The sequence below is a fragment of the Echeneis naucrates genome, chromosome 17 (genome assembly GCF_900963305.1).
Source record: "Echeneis naucrates chromosome 17, fEcheNa1.1, whole genome shotgun sequence".
NCBI lineage: Eukaryota > Metazoa > Chordata > Actinopteri > Carangiformes > Echeneidae > Echeneis > Echeneis naucrates.
The window spans coordinates 1,879,926-1,899,395 of record NC_042527.1 but is presented as its reverse complement, the minus strand read 5'-3'; the positions used below and the strand labels follow the sequence as shown (position 1 = coordinate 1,899,395).

Here is a 19,470-nt window from a genome sequence, read left to right as displayed (position 1 = left end):
TCTATCGCCCACCTCATTGCCCTCTATAGTAAGTCACAGGATAAGGAGTGTCCAGCAATACACCAATATAGCACTTTATGCCACAGCAAGAAGTGCATGCCAAGCAGGTTGGGCTGTGTGGATGGTGACAATTTAAAAATTCCAAAATTTGTTTTCATTTATTTCTTTAATACTAATTCAGCCTTTAAGAATATTCAGGAGAATAAGTGTAGCAGGCGGTGGGCTCCAACGGAGGGCAGACTGCAACCATCACTATTGTCTGAGAGTCTGATGGAAAGATGATCATGACAGTTAACCAGTAAACCAACATCAAGACCTGTTTGGAGTCACTCGTAAATTACTGTCAGAGAGTCTAAGACAGGAGACAGAGACTGGACCTGGCGTATAATGTATAATGTATGATGGTGATGGTGATGATGATGATGATGATAATTGTTATCATTGTTCTTGTTATGTTTTGATGAAGCTCAGTTTTGCTTTTGGTTTTCTTCAGGGAGTGTTTTCCAATCAAGTGTCTCTTTTTAAAGTCTGTTTGATGTCATAAATGCTAAATTTCGATACAGTACAATACTGTGTAGTGTGATATAATGTTGCTACAGAAAACTGTGAAACTGTGTAAGTTCATCTTTCTCTTTCAGTCTGTATGGTTCTGGATTATATAGTTCATAGTTCCTTACTGTCCCAGTTGGCCACTTTGCTCTCTAGATGGAAGTTTACTTGTGATTTCAAGAATAAATTGGGAGGCAGATCTTTCAGTACCAGGCTCCTCTTCTAAGGAATCAACTTCCAGCATCAGTCCAGGGGACGGACTCCTTAGCAATTTTCAAAACCAGGCTTAAAACTTTTCTGTATGTTTAAAAGTCCCTGTTTCTCCCAGTTCCTCCTCTCTCTTTTCCTGTCCTCATCCTGCAGGTGGTGAATCACCGCTACCCCATGTTCCTGCTCCCATATTCATACATTATCAAATGTTCCTGCTTTCATTCTCTCCCTACTCTACTCAACCCTTGTCCCTGTTGCCAAATGCTTGCTCAAGGAGGGATTTGTTGGGTCTCTTTGAAGAATTCTATAAATTGTTTGGTCTAGACCTGCTCTGTATTAAAAGTGCCTTGATGTAAGCTTGTTGTGATTTGGCACTACTTAAATAAATCTTTAGATTTATTTGAGACAGCGTAACACAATGTAACCTGTTGTGTAGATCTGTGCTTCCTCTTTTAACAAAGTTGTTGGTTATTGTATTTTTACCATTTCTGTTTTTCATGAGTTGTAAAGGGGACAGCACAGTGGCATAATGCTAAGCGCTGAGCAAGCCCAGCCCTGTAATTGGCTAAATTATGAGTCATTAGTTCCATCATATGCTAATTAGTTCATATGTACATTCTAGGGCCAGTTATGTCCCAGTGCCCGTCTCTGTAATTAGTCTGCAATTCCTCTGCATCCTGTAGAACAGCTCAAACTGTCTGATGCAATGAAGGGAGGGACCAAGGACTAATTAGAAATATCTCAGAAGAAGCAGTAATTACATTAATTAATTACAACAGCTTCTCTCTTCTAGTTTTTCCTTGCTTCTTCCCATAACTGGGCCGTGTCAGAGAAGGACATCAGAAACCAACAAGGAGCCTCACTAATGGTTAATCACAGATGAGCCTTCGTATTTGCAATTCTAATTGGAATTAATTAGATTTGCCCAAAAGTGTGTATGTGGATTTCTACAGCTGATGCCATTATTAAAAGCACATGGGCAGCAATTTCTTCTACTTCATGTTTCTGGAACTCATAGCTCCTGTGAGGACTACTGTAGTGATAACTGACAGCAAACTGTGGTCACTGGATAACTGGAATATCTGTGAATTAACTACAGGGCAGTGTCCATGTCCAATAAAAAAAAAAATACCTTGTTGAGTTGCTTTCACTGACAAATCAAATATGCCGACTTATGTCTGAAAGCCTGATTTAAATGCTGACATTGATGTTTTCAAGGGAACTGTCAACAGCTCAGTCACTTTCTCAGCCTGTGTGAACCCAGTCTGGAGCTGAACAGATTTATTCGCTGTTTGATGAAACAAGACACAGGTCCAAAGGTTTGTCTGGGTCAATCTTATGCTGAAGGGGTTTTGATTCTGTACAAAATAAATGTCCCTTCCTATGTTCATGTAAACATGCAGATTGACACACATGGAATATGTAGCACACGACCTTGGTTCAGGCTGGATCTAATTCCATCTGCTGTAGTTTTGAGTGTAGGGCAATGATGGGAGGCAATGATGCACACTGCCTCCCAACACCCACACCCACACCCGCACATGACCCCAGGCTATCTGTTTGACAGACACCAATTAGGATTTCACCAGTAACTACCCCAGACCCTCATTAACAATTAATTAAATCAAATCTATCAGGAATTATCTATAGAAACCCAGGAGGAATACCTTCAAGGAAAGCCTCCAGTGACAAGAAGCTTTTGTTCTCAAATGTCCTTTTCTCCATCATGAACTCGAGGTGAACCTGTAAACAGAGCTCAGATACTTCTGCCCTTACACAGAGCTTCCTCTCACATGCTGAAAACACAAATACAATGCAGACAATGCTTTAGGACCACAGCACAATTGGGAACAAAAGACAAAATTGTATTACAATTAAACATACAGATTTATTCAAAAAGCAGATAAAGATTCCCACATTTGCTCAGAACAGCAAAAAATTTTAAGTCTGCCATAATGTAAACATTCATTCACAAAAATAACATCCATTTATTTATTTATTTATTCTCTGACAGGTAACAAAAGGCTACAAAAAGACTCAGAATCTTACACACAAATGAAAACATATAAAAGTCAGTGAGGATGAACTGTGCACGGTGGCTTCCTCTTCCTCTGCCATGTTTCACTATCAAGTGAACTTATATGTGTGCCTGTCAAGGAAAGGGACTTTGCTCCAAATACAACAAATACAACAAATACAACAATCTGGCTCCATTTATTTAATCAGAGCAACAAACAAGTAGAGGTCAGCTAGTTTTTGCTTTGCCTCCACACTGTCCTGCAATATTAAGACAAGATCTGGATCCCCTAATAATATTTCTTATCAGTCAGAATACCATAAATTTAGATGCTACCCTAGAGCACAATGACTTCAGAAGTGGATAGTGACGCACCACACTTTGGTTGGACTAAACCTCTCTCCAATAGTATAATCAGGAACTGAGAGCACTGTCACTCTGCAGGGTTAGGGTAACCTAACCCTAACCCTAACCCTCTCTTAAGCTGACAATCAGTTCTTCATCTTGCATCTTATCATGACACACATCATTGAACTTTGTGTAACATTCATTTCTGTTGTTTGTTGCACATTTCTTGTATTGATACATTGACATGAAGCAAATATTTGACAACACATGAGCCAAAGTTTTTAATTTGACAACCAACTTGATGTCATTCAGATGTTGGTTTGTGAACTCCTATGTTAAAGGGCCAGTTTGAAATGGGGATGTTGAACCTCTGGGGTTTTATTTGGACAAATTGGTGACTCGAGGATGAGTAGATCTTACCTCCTCTGTACTATAGTCCAGTTGCCAGGCACGTTGTCTATGTAGTACTCAAATCACACTGTAGCCTGGCTCCAACTTATATCTAATTTTCCCTCAAAATGGGACCTCCAGGATCGCAAAAAAAAAAAAAAAAAAAAAAAAAAAAAAAGTCATGTTCTATTGCAGATTTGAAACTAGAGCTTGAGACCAATAATTTGTCCTAACCCTCTAATCTGTCTGGATGGCATTACTTTGGCTTCCATTTCCACTGTAAGAAACCTTGGAGTAACTTTTGACCAGGACATGCCCTTGGTCCCTTAAATTAAACAAGTCAGTAGGACAACTTTCTTCCACCTGAGAAACATTTGGAAAATCAGAAACATCCTGTCTCAAGATGCAGAAAAAAAGAAAATGCATTCGTAACTTCCCGGCTGGACTACTGTAACTCATTACTATCTGGTTGTCCAAACAAATCTCTGAAAGGCCTTCAGTTGATTCAGAATGCTGATGCACGAATATTAACAGAAATTGGAAAAGAGATCCCATCTCTCCTGTGTTAGCTGCTCTTCATTGGCTGCTAGTAAAATACAGAGTAGAATTTAAAATCCTTCTGTTGAATACATAAAGCTCTTAATAGCCAAGCTCCATCATATCTCAGAGAGCTCATAGTTCCTTACTGTCCTAGCAGGCCACTCTGCTCTCTAGAAGATGGTTTACTTGTGGTTCCTAGAGTCTCAAAGACTAAATCGGAAGGCAGATCTTTAAGTTATCAGGCTCCTCTTTTATGGAACCAACTTCCAGTGTTGGTCTGGGAGTCAGACTCTTCAGACCAGGCTTAAACCTTTTCTGTATGACAGAGCTTATAGTTAAAAAGCTAATGTTCATTAAGTTTTTAGCTATGCTGCTATTAGCCTAGACTGCTGGGGGAAGTATTGAGCACCTCCTTCCCCCTCTCCCCCCTTGGATGCACTGATGTATCAATAACAATGCTTCTCCTAAATCTTTGTTCTTCAGTTCTAAGCATGTGTGTTGTATTTACTAACCATGTTTCCTGAAGTCTCTGTTTCTCTAACCCAAGCCTGGTTTCTGCCTCTTAAAGGAAGTTTTTCCTTGCCACTGTCACCAAGTGCTTGCTCATCGGGGGATCTGTTGGGTCTCTAAATCATTTTATAAAGAGTTTGGCCAAGACCGCCTCTATATATAAAGTGCCTTGATGTAACTTTGTTAAGATTTGCCACTATATAAATATATAATATCATGCAGCTCTTTCAATACAGATGTAAATCTGTTGAGGCTCTGCACTTTCATGTTTGATTAATCTTATTTTATTTCAAATTAAACAAACTAGGAATATAAAGTGTCCAAAGAGTCTCACTCAGAATATGACATCACGGTTGCTTATTTTAGCATACTCTGTCAGACCCTTTTGTCCCTATCCATCACTGGGCGGAAAGGATATGAGTCATAGTCGAGTTTCTGGGTAAGAACGCCAGTCAGGATAAACTCAGCATTGTGGACATCTGGACAAAAGGAGAATATACATCTGAGACACATAACTCATCAACAGATATAGGCTGGCTAGTTTAACTTCTGTGTAGTATAACAGTGACTGTGTTGAGATTGGACCTAAGCGTGGATGTGATTGAGTTTGTTTTCTAGATGTTACCAAACCAATGAGTCACAGTTGTGCTACATGTAGCTACAATTCCTGGAAGGTGTTGGGCACATAGTAGGATGTAGGTGACTTTCGAAAGTCAGGTGCGACTGCAGTAGGGTAAATGCAAGCAACTTTGCACATCTCACTTTACTGTCAGGACTTTCAGATCTTCATATTATGGTGCTGTTAAAGTTAAAGTGGCTCTAGTGTTCAGTGACGGAGGAGTGATCAGTTCATAGTGATAGTGGTTGTAGCAAGGATTTGTCACTTTTTTCCACTAAACAGTGAGGCAGTTTCATGGGAAATCCAGCAGTTTTCTAACCTGGGTGGAGCCTCACAGGCTTAGACAGACAACAAGATTACATCACAATGGCATTACTGTCAGCTCCTTCATAAAACTGTAATAGTAAGCGTGAAAAGTTAGACTGTGTAAATGTATTTATATGCCTCTACAGTATGTATCTTACCAATGTTTTTCAAGAAGTACTCTCTACAGAGGTGGAGGTCATTGTCACAGGATATTAGGATGATTTCTGGAAGGTTCTGCAACAAAGACCAGTATGTACTTAGAACTTTGTAAATAAACGACGATAAAGCATACAGGTGTAAAATAAAGTACAAAATTAAATACTTGAGTCCAATAAACAGAAATCTGTTTAATCAATACTAATACTTCTGAGTATTTTTACTCATATCAGGTTCCAACCTGATATGAAAATAAAGACGTTCATCATAAATCTTCACATCATAATGATCAATAATCATTCCATTCGTAATAAAGGTTCTCATACAACCTAATTTATAGCATATTAAAATCTTTCGGTGACATTCAGAACATAAACATGACAGAATATTAACCTTGTTCTGCTTGTGCTCCATAATCTTCTTGTAGGAGGGCTGTTTGGCCAACAGTTTTCCACCGGCACTCTCCAGAATGGACTTCATAGTGCTGATGCTGGGGCAGATCCCTGGGGTGAGGTAGAAACACTTCCCCTACATTGTCCATTACAAGAAATGGTCAGTGACAGGCACAGTCAGTAACTGTTAAAGCCAGCAAACTCCAGCTTCAGTGTTAAACAAGATTCTATGCAAATTAATTTCACCTAAGGTAAACCTGATCGCATCTTGGGAATGTGCAAAATCTTGTGGTCTGACCTTAAAGAGTGGAGCACTGTGGGCTCTTTTCAATGACTCCTCCAGACTGAAGGCAAACAACACCTCTGCCTCTGCATCCCTCAGAGTGTGACTTTGCTCATCTGCAAAACACACAAAGACACACGCACACAAATAAAAGGTTCAAACTTTGCATTTGGCTGCCTTGATTTCTGACCATTAGATTCTATGCATTTCATCCTTTAACTAGTTTGTGTCAGATGTAATGAGATTCCTGAGATGAGGTCAAGCGGAGAACATGCTGTCTCCTTGGAGATGTTATGATCGTAAATAACAAAAAGAAGTTATTTAAAAAAAAAAAAAAAGAGTGAGACAGAACTCAATGCTTGATTCTTGTTTTTGCTTTGCAGTAACAGATATAGACGCACGTACCAGCAAATTTCTGACTTCTCCAGCTCTCCTCCAGCCACTCTGGGCTGACAATGTGTTTGACCACTGACATGGCAGTGAGGAATTTGACAGTGCGTGTCACCTTGCTGGCCACCAGGTGGGTGACCTTTTTACTGGGATCTGCTACTTCACCACCTAAAGCAATCAACCGCTGTGGGGGGGGGGGAACAAACAAACAAACAAAAAAAAAAAAACAACAGGCCCCTTGTAATACACCCTTCTGAACAAGGGCCATTGTGGAGAAGAGGTTTTGTTATTTGCATGAAAAGACTGATTTTCTGTGTTATGTTATATCCACCTTACATCCAGTCTGAATGTAATGAAAACAAAGGATCAATCTGTACCTTGATGTACTGCTGCACTTGTGCAGGTTCAAAGCCAGTGAACATGACTTGAGGAGTAGATTCCAGAGGAAGCTTCTTACCAAGACACGGAATCTCCTCCAGTCTGGACACACCATATTCCTTATTACATAATTTACATGGACAGATGATATTGACCTCTGCAATATCACAGCTTGAACCCTAACCTTCTCTACTGACCTGACTTTTTTATTTGCAGGCTGGTTGGTGGAGTCAGATATTTTTTGCCTTTTCAGTAACTGGAGGCTCTACAAATCAAACAAACCCAACAGGCACACAATCAGATAAACCACACGCACTCTGTCTGGAATGTGTGACACTGATCTTGTCTGACTAGGTTCTAACATGTGAGGTTGAAGAAGAAGTTTACTTTAAGATTAACATGTTTAATATCATTACATAATTAGAATCAAAGTACTGCGGGTATCCAGAACCAGATCAGTAGTGTTGTCATATTGTTATGCTTCACAATGATTTTCATTCATGTGTACACACAGATATATCAAGTCCATTAAATGACATTCAACACTTGTGTGTGTCCTATTACAACACATCAGTCATTGGTCAATCATCTAATGACACACTCACCGCCAGAGCTTCAGAAGATACTTTGATGGGCGTTCTCCAGGCAGCTACAGAGAAATAGACACCACAGTCAGTGTTCGGGTCCCTTCACTATTTATTTCACATTTTGTTTGATAGTAGCTCATTGCTCAGTCTCCGTTTTGGTCTTCTTCTAAAATTGCAGCAGAACTGAATCTACTGACTGAAGATCAGTACTTTTGATTAATTTGGACCTATGATTCCAAATTCACTTTGCAGCAGGCTGAGTCTCAATTCAGTACTTATTGTCAGTAACACTGCTAGACAGCCAAACAAATTGACATTCTGTCAAACAGTCAATCAGATAGTCAGTGAGGCATAAGGCAATCTCTCATTCAGTCCCTTTTCACTGTTTCCAGTTTCGGGAGGTATCAGTACATTTTGGCATGATGGCAAAAATTCCAATAGGATGAAAAGTGGCATTGTGCAATCAATACAACTCAGTGATGCATATACACATACATATCTCTCACATTTTCTTCCTGTGACTAATCTCTATGTGTTTCCATTGTAAAAAACAAAAATGAGCTGCCTGTTGTAATGATGCAACATTCAGCTGTAAATCAAATGTATTAATATAGCGCTAAATCATGATAGAATTACATAAATTCCCAGATAGAGCAGGTCTAGACTGAACTCTTTATGGAACTGTTAAAAGAGGCCCAACCTATACCTCCAAGAACAAGCACTTGGAGACAGTGGAAGTGAAAAACTTTAAGAGGCCAAAATCTTTGGCCATCTGCCTCGAGCAGAGAGAGAAGCAGGGGCAGTGAGGGAGATAAAGTGAGAGCAAGCGTGAAGGAACGGAATGGCAGAGGTGGGGGCTCGGTAGAGGGATGGAGAAAGAACAAAAGCAGGAGCAGAGAAAATCCCACAGGAAATTCAACAAAACTCACCCACACTGTACTCACCCAACAGATTTTGGACCAGCTGTGGGTTAGGCACCAGTGGTTCAGTATGTGTGTAAATGGAGTATCTACTGTGCTGAATCTGCCTCAGTGCTTCAAAGTTTCCCAACAGGATATCACAAAGCCACTGGGCATTCACACATGGGATCTTCCACTCTTTGGCCTTCTCAAATTTAAGTCCACTGGTTCTGAGGAAAAAACCAACAGCAAAACCGGATCACTAACACTGAGCCATCTCTTTCAGAGAGCTTTCAATACATGCATGTACAAGTGCTGTGTCAGTGTACGAGACATCCAGCCAGAAAGTTTTTGTGGTAAGTGCAAACTGTTGCTTGCAATCTGTGTGATTCAATAAACATTTTTATTCTATCCAGGTTCCAAAAACAAACATCATACTCTTTACAGATCAGCACTGTGTTACTGCGACACAGGTAGCCAGTGTATCTGGCACCTGCCAGGTAGGCCATTAACTTCAGGTCATCTCTGTCAGCATCCACAAACCCTGTCACTGATATGATCTGAGGAGAGACAGGAAGGAGAACAGGTCAGGGAAAACAGATGAGAGGTTGGTAGTACTGTTAGGTTGATCAGCCTGAAAGATCCTCCTTGCCCCACGTAAACCTAATAGATTCAGATTGTTAACAAACAGAAACGTACGTGCTGGGAGCATGGTTTAGCTCCAGGAGGGAAGGCAAAGGGCAAATGTAATGTCCGATGAGGAGGAACCATCCTCTTCTTCTTCAGTACAGTGTTAAGCCAGTGGGCAGTTACACAACGCTTCCCCTCTCTGAGAGCCTGATGGCGGTAACATCATCAATATCAGTGAGAGCCTACATGTTTCTAAAAATCAAACCAACCATTGTTTGACTAAACTAGAATAAAGCCACTCATCAGACAGCTCAATTAACTCCTACACCTAAACTTAAATCATCACTTACTTTCCAACTGAAATAGACCAAGTCACTACGTTTCATCATTGACAGTACTAACCACACACATTCTTACCTGTACATACATGTTGCTGACTTGGCTCTCACACAGCAGGTGTGTGCAACGGCTGGTCAGTGAGGGGTCAACAGCACCTCCACATGCTTGAATTACCTGGAGAAAGAGTTCAGGAAACAGCAGCATCTGTTACTTTACTATTGATAGAATCAACAATACTGATGGCAGATGAATGAACAACAAAAGTATTGCGCAAATGAAAGATTGAAGAATGGCTAAGTGAATAATTGCCCATCTTACCCTCTTCCATGTGGCCAGGAGTTGTTTGTCAGCCATCTGTTCTGGGTAGTCAGCGATAGCAAACACACATCCTAGCAGGAAGCCATCCTGTGGTACTGTAGAGAGAATTTTTAGAAAAAAGAAATGTTTACTCTGCTGACCCAACAGAACCTTTTCAAGAACTTTGAACTGAGACTATGCATGAAACTGGGTTTTTAAGTTATAACTGCAGTAAAATATAAATTCATAGAACAAACTGTTTCAATGGACAAATTGATGCATGGCAGAAAAAGGACTAGCATTAATGCAGTCAAATTTAAACATATTCTTCCTGTGTGAATACAAGCAGAGGGTCAACAGCCAAAACGCTCAGGCCGCCTGCAAATCAAAGCAATGATCAAGATATGTGAGCAGAGTTCCTCAACGTACTGACTGGCTTGAAAAAACAGAATGGGTTTATAATGGCTTTGTAAACTGCACAGCGAAACAACAATTTCTTAATTATAATGCCAATCCACTGTTGCCTTTACCCTGAATTAAAATCAACACAGCATTCTAAAACTATATGGATGCAGTCCATTTCATTTTGCTATCATACAGGAAACGTGGTTCCAACTAACAAACCACATCTCGATCAATGAAAAAAAAAATAAATTCAGTTGTACATTCTCCTCTCTGTCCATAGACATGCCTGAAAAAGTAAATAGATCTCCTGAGGATACCATCACTGCCATTCTTCAAGACCAAGGAGCTTGTTGTGAACTACAGGCAATGCAAAGACAGATTAACATCAGAGGTGCAACATTTCTTCGGCTTTAAGATCTTGAGTGTCAACATCACAGACAAAAATCACCTAGCATACCAACACCTCCAGCCTGAACAGGAAAGCACAAAAAAAAAAAAAAACAAACACGATTACTTTCTACAGACATTAAAGAAAGTTCAGCTTTCTTCAAAAACCCTCATAAATTTCTACAGATGCACCATTGACAGCATAATGACTTGCTGCATGACAATTACTGACAGTAAGAGCTGCAGCAGGTAGAGAAAATTATTCAAAACAAACAAAAAGAAAGCTCCCCTCCATCACAGGCATAAGTAGGAAGTCCAGTTTGACATCATCATCATTGCAACAACATTAAAGGTTCCTCTAATCCTCTAAGACCTTAAACTATACACTCTGCTCCCCTGGAGCCTCCACTCGCAAACCAGCAGGTTGAAGAACAGCTTCTTTCACATAGCAGTTTGCCTGCTGAAATCCTGACAATGAAGGAACACACACAACTGTTGTAAATACTGTAATCAATCCACAATTGACCATTTCTATTATATTTTCTTTACAATTATTTATCTCCATATTTTATTAAATTTTCACAGGTTATGCTTTTTTTTTTAATTAATTTTCTTCATTTGTAAATTTTGTGTGTGTGTGTGTGTGTGTGTGTGTGTGTATATATATATATATATATATATATATATGTATATTTGTTGCATTTCATTGCTGCTTTGCACTTTGGAATGGATTCTAAACACTGTTGCCTCTTTTGAGTACCTGCACTGATAGTAAAGTTGAATATAATTTTTTCCTTCAGTGACTCTTTCACCCTATATCCGGTTAGCCAGCCAAATCATGATTTAATTTAAATCTCTGATAAGAAATGAAACAAAACTAAACACTGTGTGGAACAGCCAACTAGAGCTGGGCGATATGGAACAAAATCCTATCACGATATTTCATGTCAGTCGATATCGATATATCACAATATAAATCAAATGACTATTTCTGTCAAGTTTAAAGGTTCCTTTTTACTCCTATGAGAGATGTGAAGATACCACATTAATATTGGTTTAAATATTATTTTCTGTCAGAAATTAAACATATGAAATGTACTACATACTTTGTAGAACTGTATTTCAAATAAATAAAATGATTATATATTAAACTAAAACCTTAATTCTGACCAGTCAGAGTGTCAAGTGTTACAGGAGAACACAAACAAATCAACAACTAAATTCTTTGGTCGACTACAAAAAAATAGGGTATCGAAAATAAAACGTCACAATTCTGACCAGTAAAAGCTTGACACAATTTGCAGTGCACGCTACTCTGGTTCTTGTCGGACTTTCAATAGCCAAAACATCCCCACACTACCAAATTCCTTGGACGTTTCTTCTCAACAATGTCCTCATCTTTTGAGCCTTGGGCTGTCTTCTTTAGGGACACTGTCGCTCGTGTTAACATTTTCTGCAATTTTCACATATTTCACTCCCACTCCTAATGTACTGGTGGCCAAAACATAAGCACGTATGCTTAAGTTTAAGCCGGCTACATCACCTACTCTATGTGTGTGTCAACTTAGCCTGACATGGCTGTAACTCTATTCCAGCTGCATGATTGGCTTGGCACAGCGCTATACTCATTATCATTGGCTGCTTGTGTTGTCTGTCAAAACATGGATGGAATGAGTTCTATTGACCATGTCTTATATTTCTGTCAAGGAAAAGTTATTTTGCGATAATTATCGTTATCGTTTTATTGCCCAGCCCTACAGCCACAACAATTATGTTCATTTGAACATAAAGAGTCATTGTAATGCTCCACTATGGTGCATTGGATCAACACAACACATTGTACTCACTTTCTTGTCCTAGCTCATGGCCAAACAGCTGGGAGATGTAAGGAGTCTGTTGAAGCTGAGGCTGAAGTGTTGTCGACTGTTGCTGCAGGACCTGTTGGTTCTGATGTTGACTTTGCAGGTGCTGCTGCATGTGTTGTTGCTGAAGGAAGTGCTGCTGCTGCTGCTGCTGCTGCTGCTGCAGATGCTGCTGGTGTAACTGTTGCTGGTTCTGCTGTTGTTGCTGTAACATTTGTATGCGCTGCTGCTGTTGGAATTGTTGGAGCTGCTGTTGCAGAGCCTGTTGCTGTTGCAGCTGCTGTAAACCAGGCCGTAAGAGCTGCTGTGATCGCAGTTGCTGCTGGGAAAATGCATGCTGTTGCTGTGAAAACATCTGTTGGTGCATTTGCTGCTGTTGCTGCAGAAATTGTTGCTGCTGTTGGGGTAGCTGTGGGAACCCTTGTTGCTGTGCAACCTGAGACTGCTGTGGTTGATGCTGCTGTTGGTGATGCAGCTGCATCATCTGATGCTGCTGCGGGACGTGCATCATGGGATGCTGCTGCTGCTGTTGATGCTGTTGCTGTGCAACTTGGTGTGACTGTTGCTGCTGTTGCACCAACTGTTGCTGCTCTGCTGTGAGAGGCTGGCCAGATGGTTTGGACTGACTGAACAGAAGAGGGTTGGTGCAGTTGGGGGTCTGAGCAATGCTCTGATTAGGATGCTGCTCCAAGGGCTTTGTCTGATTTGCTGTCAGATTCTGGATTATCTGCAAAAGAGAAAAAAGAAAAAGAAACGAGTAAATTTTGGCTATGTGTCATGCTGGTGTCATAACCAGTTGGTTCTGACTCATGGCTCTTGTTCCAAATCTGTAGGATTTCTTACATGCGCTACGTTGCCTGGTCGATTGGTGGATTGCATTTCTGAGTTGTTAGTGATGTTTCTGAGGGTTCTAGTGGATGGACTCCATCCAGGCATTCCCTCTGGAATTGATAGACCTAACAGACAGAGGCAAGATATTGGGTTTAAAAAAAAAAGTGCACATTAAACTATGAACAATAAATAACTTTCAACCATTTAGCATAAGATCATATGAAAATAACAAACCTTTGAAAAGTGTGCCTTCTTTCTAAAAAATGTCAACCTGCAGAAGAACATCTCTGTAAGCTTATGAATCAACCTGACACAAACCAACAGGAATACTGATATTGAGTGTGTAAAATTACAGGAGTGCTTTGATCACTATTAATGAAGAAGGTCATCAGGACTTCTGATTAGTCACAGTAACACTGTGTGTTTGTACCCACTTGAAAAATGATACTTGATACTAGTAGCACACTTGTTTGTATAGTTTCTCACTGGCTTTAGCCATTATTTATAAACGGCTGTAAAATGTCCATTGAGAGGGTACATCCCTTGTACATACTTGGAGCTAAAGTGAGGATATGACACAGGCCCACCTGTTTAGCATGCTAACTTCAGTAGACAAGCTGGAGCAAGTTAACCTATGTAGATGTACTGTAACTAGCTTAAAAACACAAAGTTCCTGCTCAACTGGTTAGTGTTAGCGCACAGGATGGTGTCCCAACATACTGACCCTGCTGTGTGCCATGACTGATCGCAGCAGCAGCAGATCGAGCCTCTGCAGGTATGGCTCCTCCATTGCCAGGAACAGGAGGCACAGTGGCACACAAGTTGATCAGCCCACTGCCTGTAGATGGCACTGAGTCTTTGCTCCCAGGTGGCCCGCCTCGCCGTCTGGCTGTGCCAGTAGGAATAGGGGGTATTGGTGTGACAACCTCAGCTGGCGTCCAGTTGAGGTTGGTACCCTCTTTTTCTGTGGAGGAGTCATCATCAGAATCGTCGAACATACGTTCGCTGCGGCAATCTGGCTTGTGGGGTGAAGTTGGAGACACCGAATTCAGTTTCTTAGGTCCTGGTCGTCTGCGGGGGCTGGACTCCTCACCAGACGAGCCACCACTTGTCAGCCGGGAATGCCGGGGACTGTAGCTTCCATCCGAGTGGGAGTGCTGGTCATAGGACTCTGCTTCACTCTCTTCCTCAGGCTCTATATATGTGAGTCTGGGGTGGTAGAGGGCCTCATCCTTTCTGCTTTTGTCTTAAAAAAAAACAAAAAAAAAACAAACAAAACAAGTCACCATTGTTTTGTATCCATTGACAGATTTCGTGATCAAAAACACAAGATTTCGCTGTGATTTTATCTTTGCATGTTAGCTCACCTTAAAGTAAGGATGCTGGCTAATACCATTATATGATTTGTCAATCTGTGTGCAATTTGCCAAAGCCTGGTATTTGCTTCCAATATACTAATATCAGTATAGTCTGATGATAGTAAAACTGGAAAGGCAAAAAATAATGATCTTGTCTACTGTAAAACTACAGTGATAAATCAAAGTCAATGAGAAAGAATGAGTCCAGGAGGAGAAAAGATGCAAAAAAAACAAACAAAAACAAAACAAAAAAAAAAAAAAACACACAAGTAAAATTTAGATGTAAGTAGTGATTGAAGCCTGTTCCAATCACTACTTGCTGGCAATTTCAGGTCTGTCACATAAAACAAGCTAAACATATGACACTATTGTCTGACAATCAATTAATTAATGAACTGAGTAAGTAGCTGAAACATCTCTAAAGGTCAGTGAGTAGATCACAGAATCATAATATAAACCAGATCTACATACCTTTAACAGAATCTGTTATCCAGTCCAGTGTAACAATTTTAATGCCAGGATGTTTTAAGGCACAATCAAACTTAGCCTGGAGGGGAAAAAAAAATAAATAAAAAATAATAATAATTGGGTGTACCTGTTTAGATAAACATGGAAACGTTTCTGCTTTTTGTGCAGAGGGATCTGTGTTTTTACAACAGATGGGTTAATTTAACTACCAACCAACCTGTACCGATGGTCAAGAGCTATAATTAAACACAAAAAGCCCTCTGTACTGTTGATTAAACACAAATAATGCACATTATAATCAAATACTTACACCCTTCGGTTCTTTCACCACTAAATGTGTAACCTTCTTATTAAGGTTAAGTTGACATTCTCCTCCATAAAATGTAATGTAAGCCCATAGGGCGTTGAGATCTTCTGGAAGCTGTACATATGCAGAGAGAGATAAAGACACATAAATACACATAATAAGTTATGATGCTGGAGTAGTCAGGTATTTCAAAAGAAAAACAAAAAGAGAGATCTGAGTCCATGACAAAATGGCCTCTCCTAAACAACATGTAAGCATTATGAATTTTGAAAAATATAAACTTACATGTGCCATGCATTTACACACTACATGTAATCAAAATATTAGGTGTCTGCCATAACTCCACCTGGTCAAAAAGCTTAAAGCACATATAAAAGTACAATTTTCAACTGCTCTATCCAGCATAGTTATTTTGACACAAGAATAAAGAACCAGATTAGCTGTATTATATTGAAAAAATATAGCATACCTACAGCTGATTATAGAAACTGGCTCATCACAGAAACCTACTGTACAGACCTAATGACTGACTCCTATCATGTGTTTGTTTTGTTTTGTTTGTTTACAGTCAAGAGCAAAATCACCATATGACTATAGACACAGGACAGAAAAAGTGAGAGGTAGCTTCTCAGTCTCTGTGTGTGACACTTGGTTAATGTGTGTTTTCAAAACTGATTTCAGGACTGGAATTGCCTTGCTAGACAGCCACACAATTTCAGAAAGCTGTTATAACAGGAAAATAATACTACATTTAATATTCACATGAATGGACATACAGCAGGTAAACCCAGTGCTGCTCCTGGTCTTAATTTGACATTTAGTTGCTGTTGTAATTACGTCTTCAATGGTGACATTTTGGACCATTGCATATTTCCTTGAAAATACAAATGTGCATTTCTTGACGTAAAGATGGGCCTGCAGGGAGACACACACACACACTTACCCTGGGAAGACAAGCTGTCACACCAAAGAAGATTTGTCCTGATTCTGGGGAGAATCCAGTGACTCTGTGGTGTGATCAGTGTTAAAGCAAAATAAAAGGAAAAACTTCTCTTTTTGTGGTATTCCACATGTTCTATGTTGCTTGCAGCCAATTAAACAATTTCTAATTTCTGAAACTCTGAGCATTAATCATTTTAAATGAAGTATTCCGGTGGTGTAAAGATACGGTAACAGGTCTCCACAGCGGACTGAGAGGATCACCCAGGATGGCTGTAACACATGCAGGAACTGTGAGTTCATTCTTTTTTCCATTAACAACTTGACAGAGTTTTAAACTGAATGTGGTATGAGTCTTACCTTGACAACAGGCAGGTCAAAAACCTCTCTGGACTCACCCACCTCAGGGTTGTCCCCATCCTCTGCAATGATGTGCGAGGCAAGAGCATTGTAGGACACCTCCTTCCCTTTGCCTGCTTTCAGCAGCTGCACCACCTGGGGATAATCAGACAAATTCTATATCAGCCCAGATTGTTTAAAAAAAAAACAACAACACAAGACTCAGCACATTTCTATAGGATCATACCCCAGGACACTCTGGCAGGTGGACTGGAGGAGTAAGAGTTTGAAAAACTGACCTGATGCACCTGGTTGCCACAATTGCTTTATATACACTGGCCAATGATCATATAGAATTAATAAATTCTAAAGACATAACAATTCTGGATAGAATTCAGAGGATAATGAATGAATGGATTTTAAGGCTGCAGGACTGAAACATGATTTTTGTTATAGCCCCTTGTTGAGTACTGTCCCCTTTACTTCTTGATGTGCAATTTGTACAGCAAGGAGAGGCAGTTTGTCACAGACCCTCTGATATGGGCTTTACACATACCCATAGTTATTAAAGACGACGTCTAAAGCCAACCCTGCTCGTAATGAAGGGCAAAAGAACAAAAAATGTCATGCGCATACAGTGCGCTGGATAAGAAGATGATTAGCGATTATTTTGCACAACTAGACGAGGATGTGATCTATCAACGGCGGGAAAATATTTCTAAAGCTAGCTTGAGATCTCTAATTTAAAGTACTACGTATGTAATAGAACTATAGCGATATTGTGTATCACTATGGTTAGGATAAAAAAATATATTAATGTCCGGCTTCATTGTGAAACATGAAAAAAATCCAAACATGGACTTGGCCACTATTTGACAGGAAGTACATCTGTGCCACAGGTACCACTGAAGACTACTAAACTAGCGGTCTCACGATTTAGCAGGATTTTGACAATGACAGTTTTTTTTCTGTCAGAGTGTCTGACGAGTTTTACACTTAAATGACACACTGTACATACAGCCGCGCAGATGTGATATCACCGCTATAACTCGGTGAACAGACAAAGCGAGCTCAGAAACACCAGCTTTGGTAGTATCTGAACCGCAGCGTAGGCGTTTTCAGCTGAACATCTGTGCTAATCCCAAAGTACAGTGCTAGATAGCTTCTGTTCACAATTCAGCACGCGGATTTACAACCCACAAGTATAAGACTATACTACACAAAACACAGGGACATTGCTGGACATTAGCGTCAGCTCACTGTTCCTTGTATTGTGAGCCACTTAGCCAGCTAGTTAGCATTTCTAGCAGCACCTTATTCACAGTGAATAATGCTAGCTAGTGGCCATGCTACATACTTAGCTATAAGGGGCTAACAACCATGGGCTTACCTTTTGGTCAATGTCTCCTACCAAGTAGAATTTAACATCTTTGAAAAGTTCACCAGAAACCGCGTTTTCCTCTTGGGACATGGCTGTCCATGAACGCCCCAGACGTTTGACAAGGTTGAGAAAGGAAGGCGTTGATGTTCCTACAGCTGCAGAGCAAATCTTATCCCGTCCACTCAATAGCGCCAAACAGCTCAGTGTGCTTCGGGTCACCACAATCTTTCAAACTTTGTAGGGGGGTCTTTTGGTCGGACACTATTACCTCTTAATTTAATTAGGTTTTTTTATATAATTTAATGCATTGTATCATCTATTGTGGCTTTATACAAATAATAATTAATTTCAACTACTATTACGGCAGACTTACACGGCGCGAATACATAGTTGTTTTTTTCTGAACGATATGTAATCCCCCATGTTATGACAAAAGTGTTTGCGTCTGAATGTCTGCTGGTCAGGCTATCTCGTCCAAGCAGTGAAGAGAGGGAATTTCTTCTTTTAGTAGTGTCAATGTCACTATTTCATTATTACTTGACAAAGGACACTGTTTTCTGCCCGTTTGTTTGTCACTGGGATTTCACGATTTACAGGCTGGATTTTTCTACTGATTTCAACCAAAAAGCTTAGCATTATAAGCACACTCACAGAGCGCATTTCCACGGGGAGATGACATCTGTATGAGTCCCTGTGGGCGGCAGTTTGAGGTTGCCAAAGACAGCTTGGTTTGTGCTTCGAAGGAGCCAGTTACCGAAATATTTTCTTGGAGGGCCTGCTCCTGGGCTACAGGAGCCGAGCTGGAAGGGACATAGGCCAGGGAATAAACAATGATATTAACAATAATGAAGTACCATCTCAATGTGCCATTCAGTTGTGTATTATTACAGAGACAAGAAACGTGGACCAGGCTAAAGCTACCCATATGACACAGAAGGAAACTTGCCCAAACTTTCTAAAGCATGCCAAGACGTCAGTTGCGTATTAGCTGATTTTGACCGGAGAAATTAAATTTTTGATGAAACATGGAGGATGAGTTTGTTTAAGGTAAAGGTCTCACGTGAAATTCCTATAAGAGCAAAACATAATAATAATTTTATTTCTTGTTACTGTCAATGGGGATCACCTGGCCATACGAAAATGTATTTAGGATACATACAGCATTGAATTTATGTTGGAGAGATTCAATTAGCGAAGGTAGCCTCCTGACCTCACTGCTATCAGGTGTAAACATTACTTGGGGGCAATATGTTATTTGTCCCTACACCCACACTCCAACCTCACTCCCACCAAAGTTCATGTTAATGAACTTTTAAACTGATATTTTAAACAAAAGAATTCACCTCTGTATAT

General features: G+C 40.1%; 1 protein-coding gene across 1 annotated transcript; it reads right to left on the bottom strand.

Annotated features, from left to right (window-relative positions):
- Positions 1-2,633: 2,633 nt before the first annotated feature.
- On the bottom strand, positions 2,634-18,303 carry paxip1 (PAX interacting (with transcription-activation domain) protein 1). The gene is made up of 23 exons (XM_029525532.1): positions 18,127-18,303; positions 16,758-16,892; positions 16,627-16,670; positions 16,402-16,465; positions 15,462-15,572; positions 15,155-15,230; positions 14,050-14,571; positions 13,338-13,450; positions 12,480-13,221; positions 9,862-9,956; positions 9,622-9,717; positions 9,274-9,411; positions 9,013-9,134; positions 8,620-8,804; positions 7,694-7,737; positions 7,286-7,353; positions 7,088-7,190; positions 6,726-6,894; positions 6,336-6,436; positions 6,039-6,173; positions 5,648-5,723; positions 4,983-5,043; positions 2,634-2,902 (listed from the first exon to the last, which is right to left on the bottom strand). The coding sequence occupies exons 1-23, from the start codon at positions 18,205-18,207 to the stop codon at positions 2,887-2,889; spliced, it is 3,297 nt and encodes a 1,098-aa protein (XP_029381392.1). The 5' UTR covers positions 18,208-18,303; the 3' UTR covers positions 2,634-2,886.
- Positions 18,304-19,470: the final 1,167 nt, after the last annotated feature.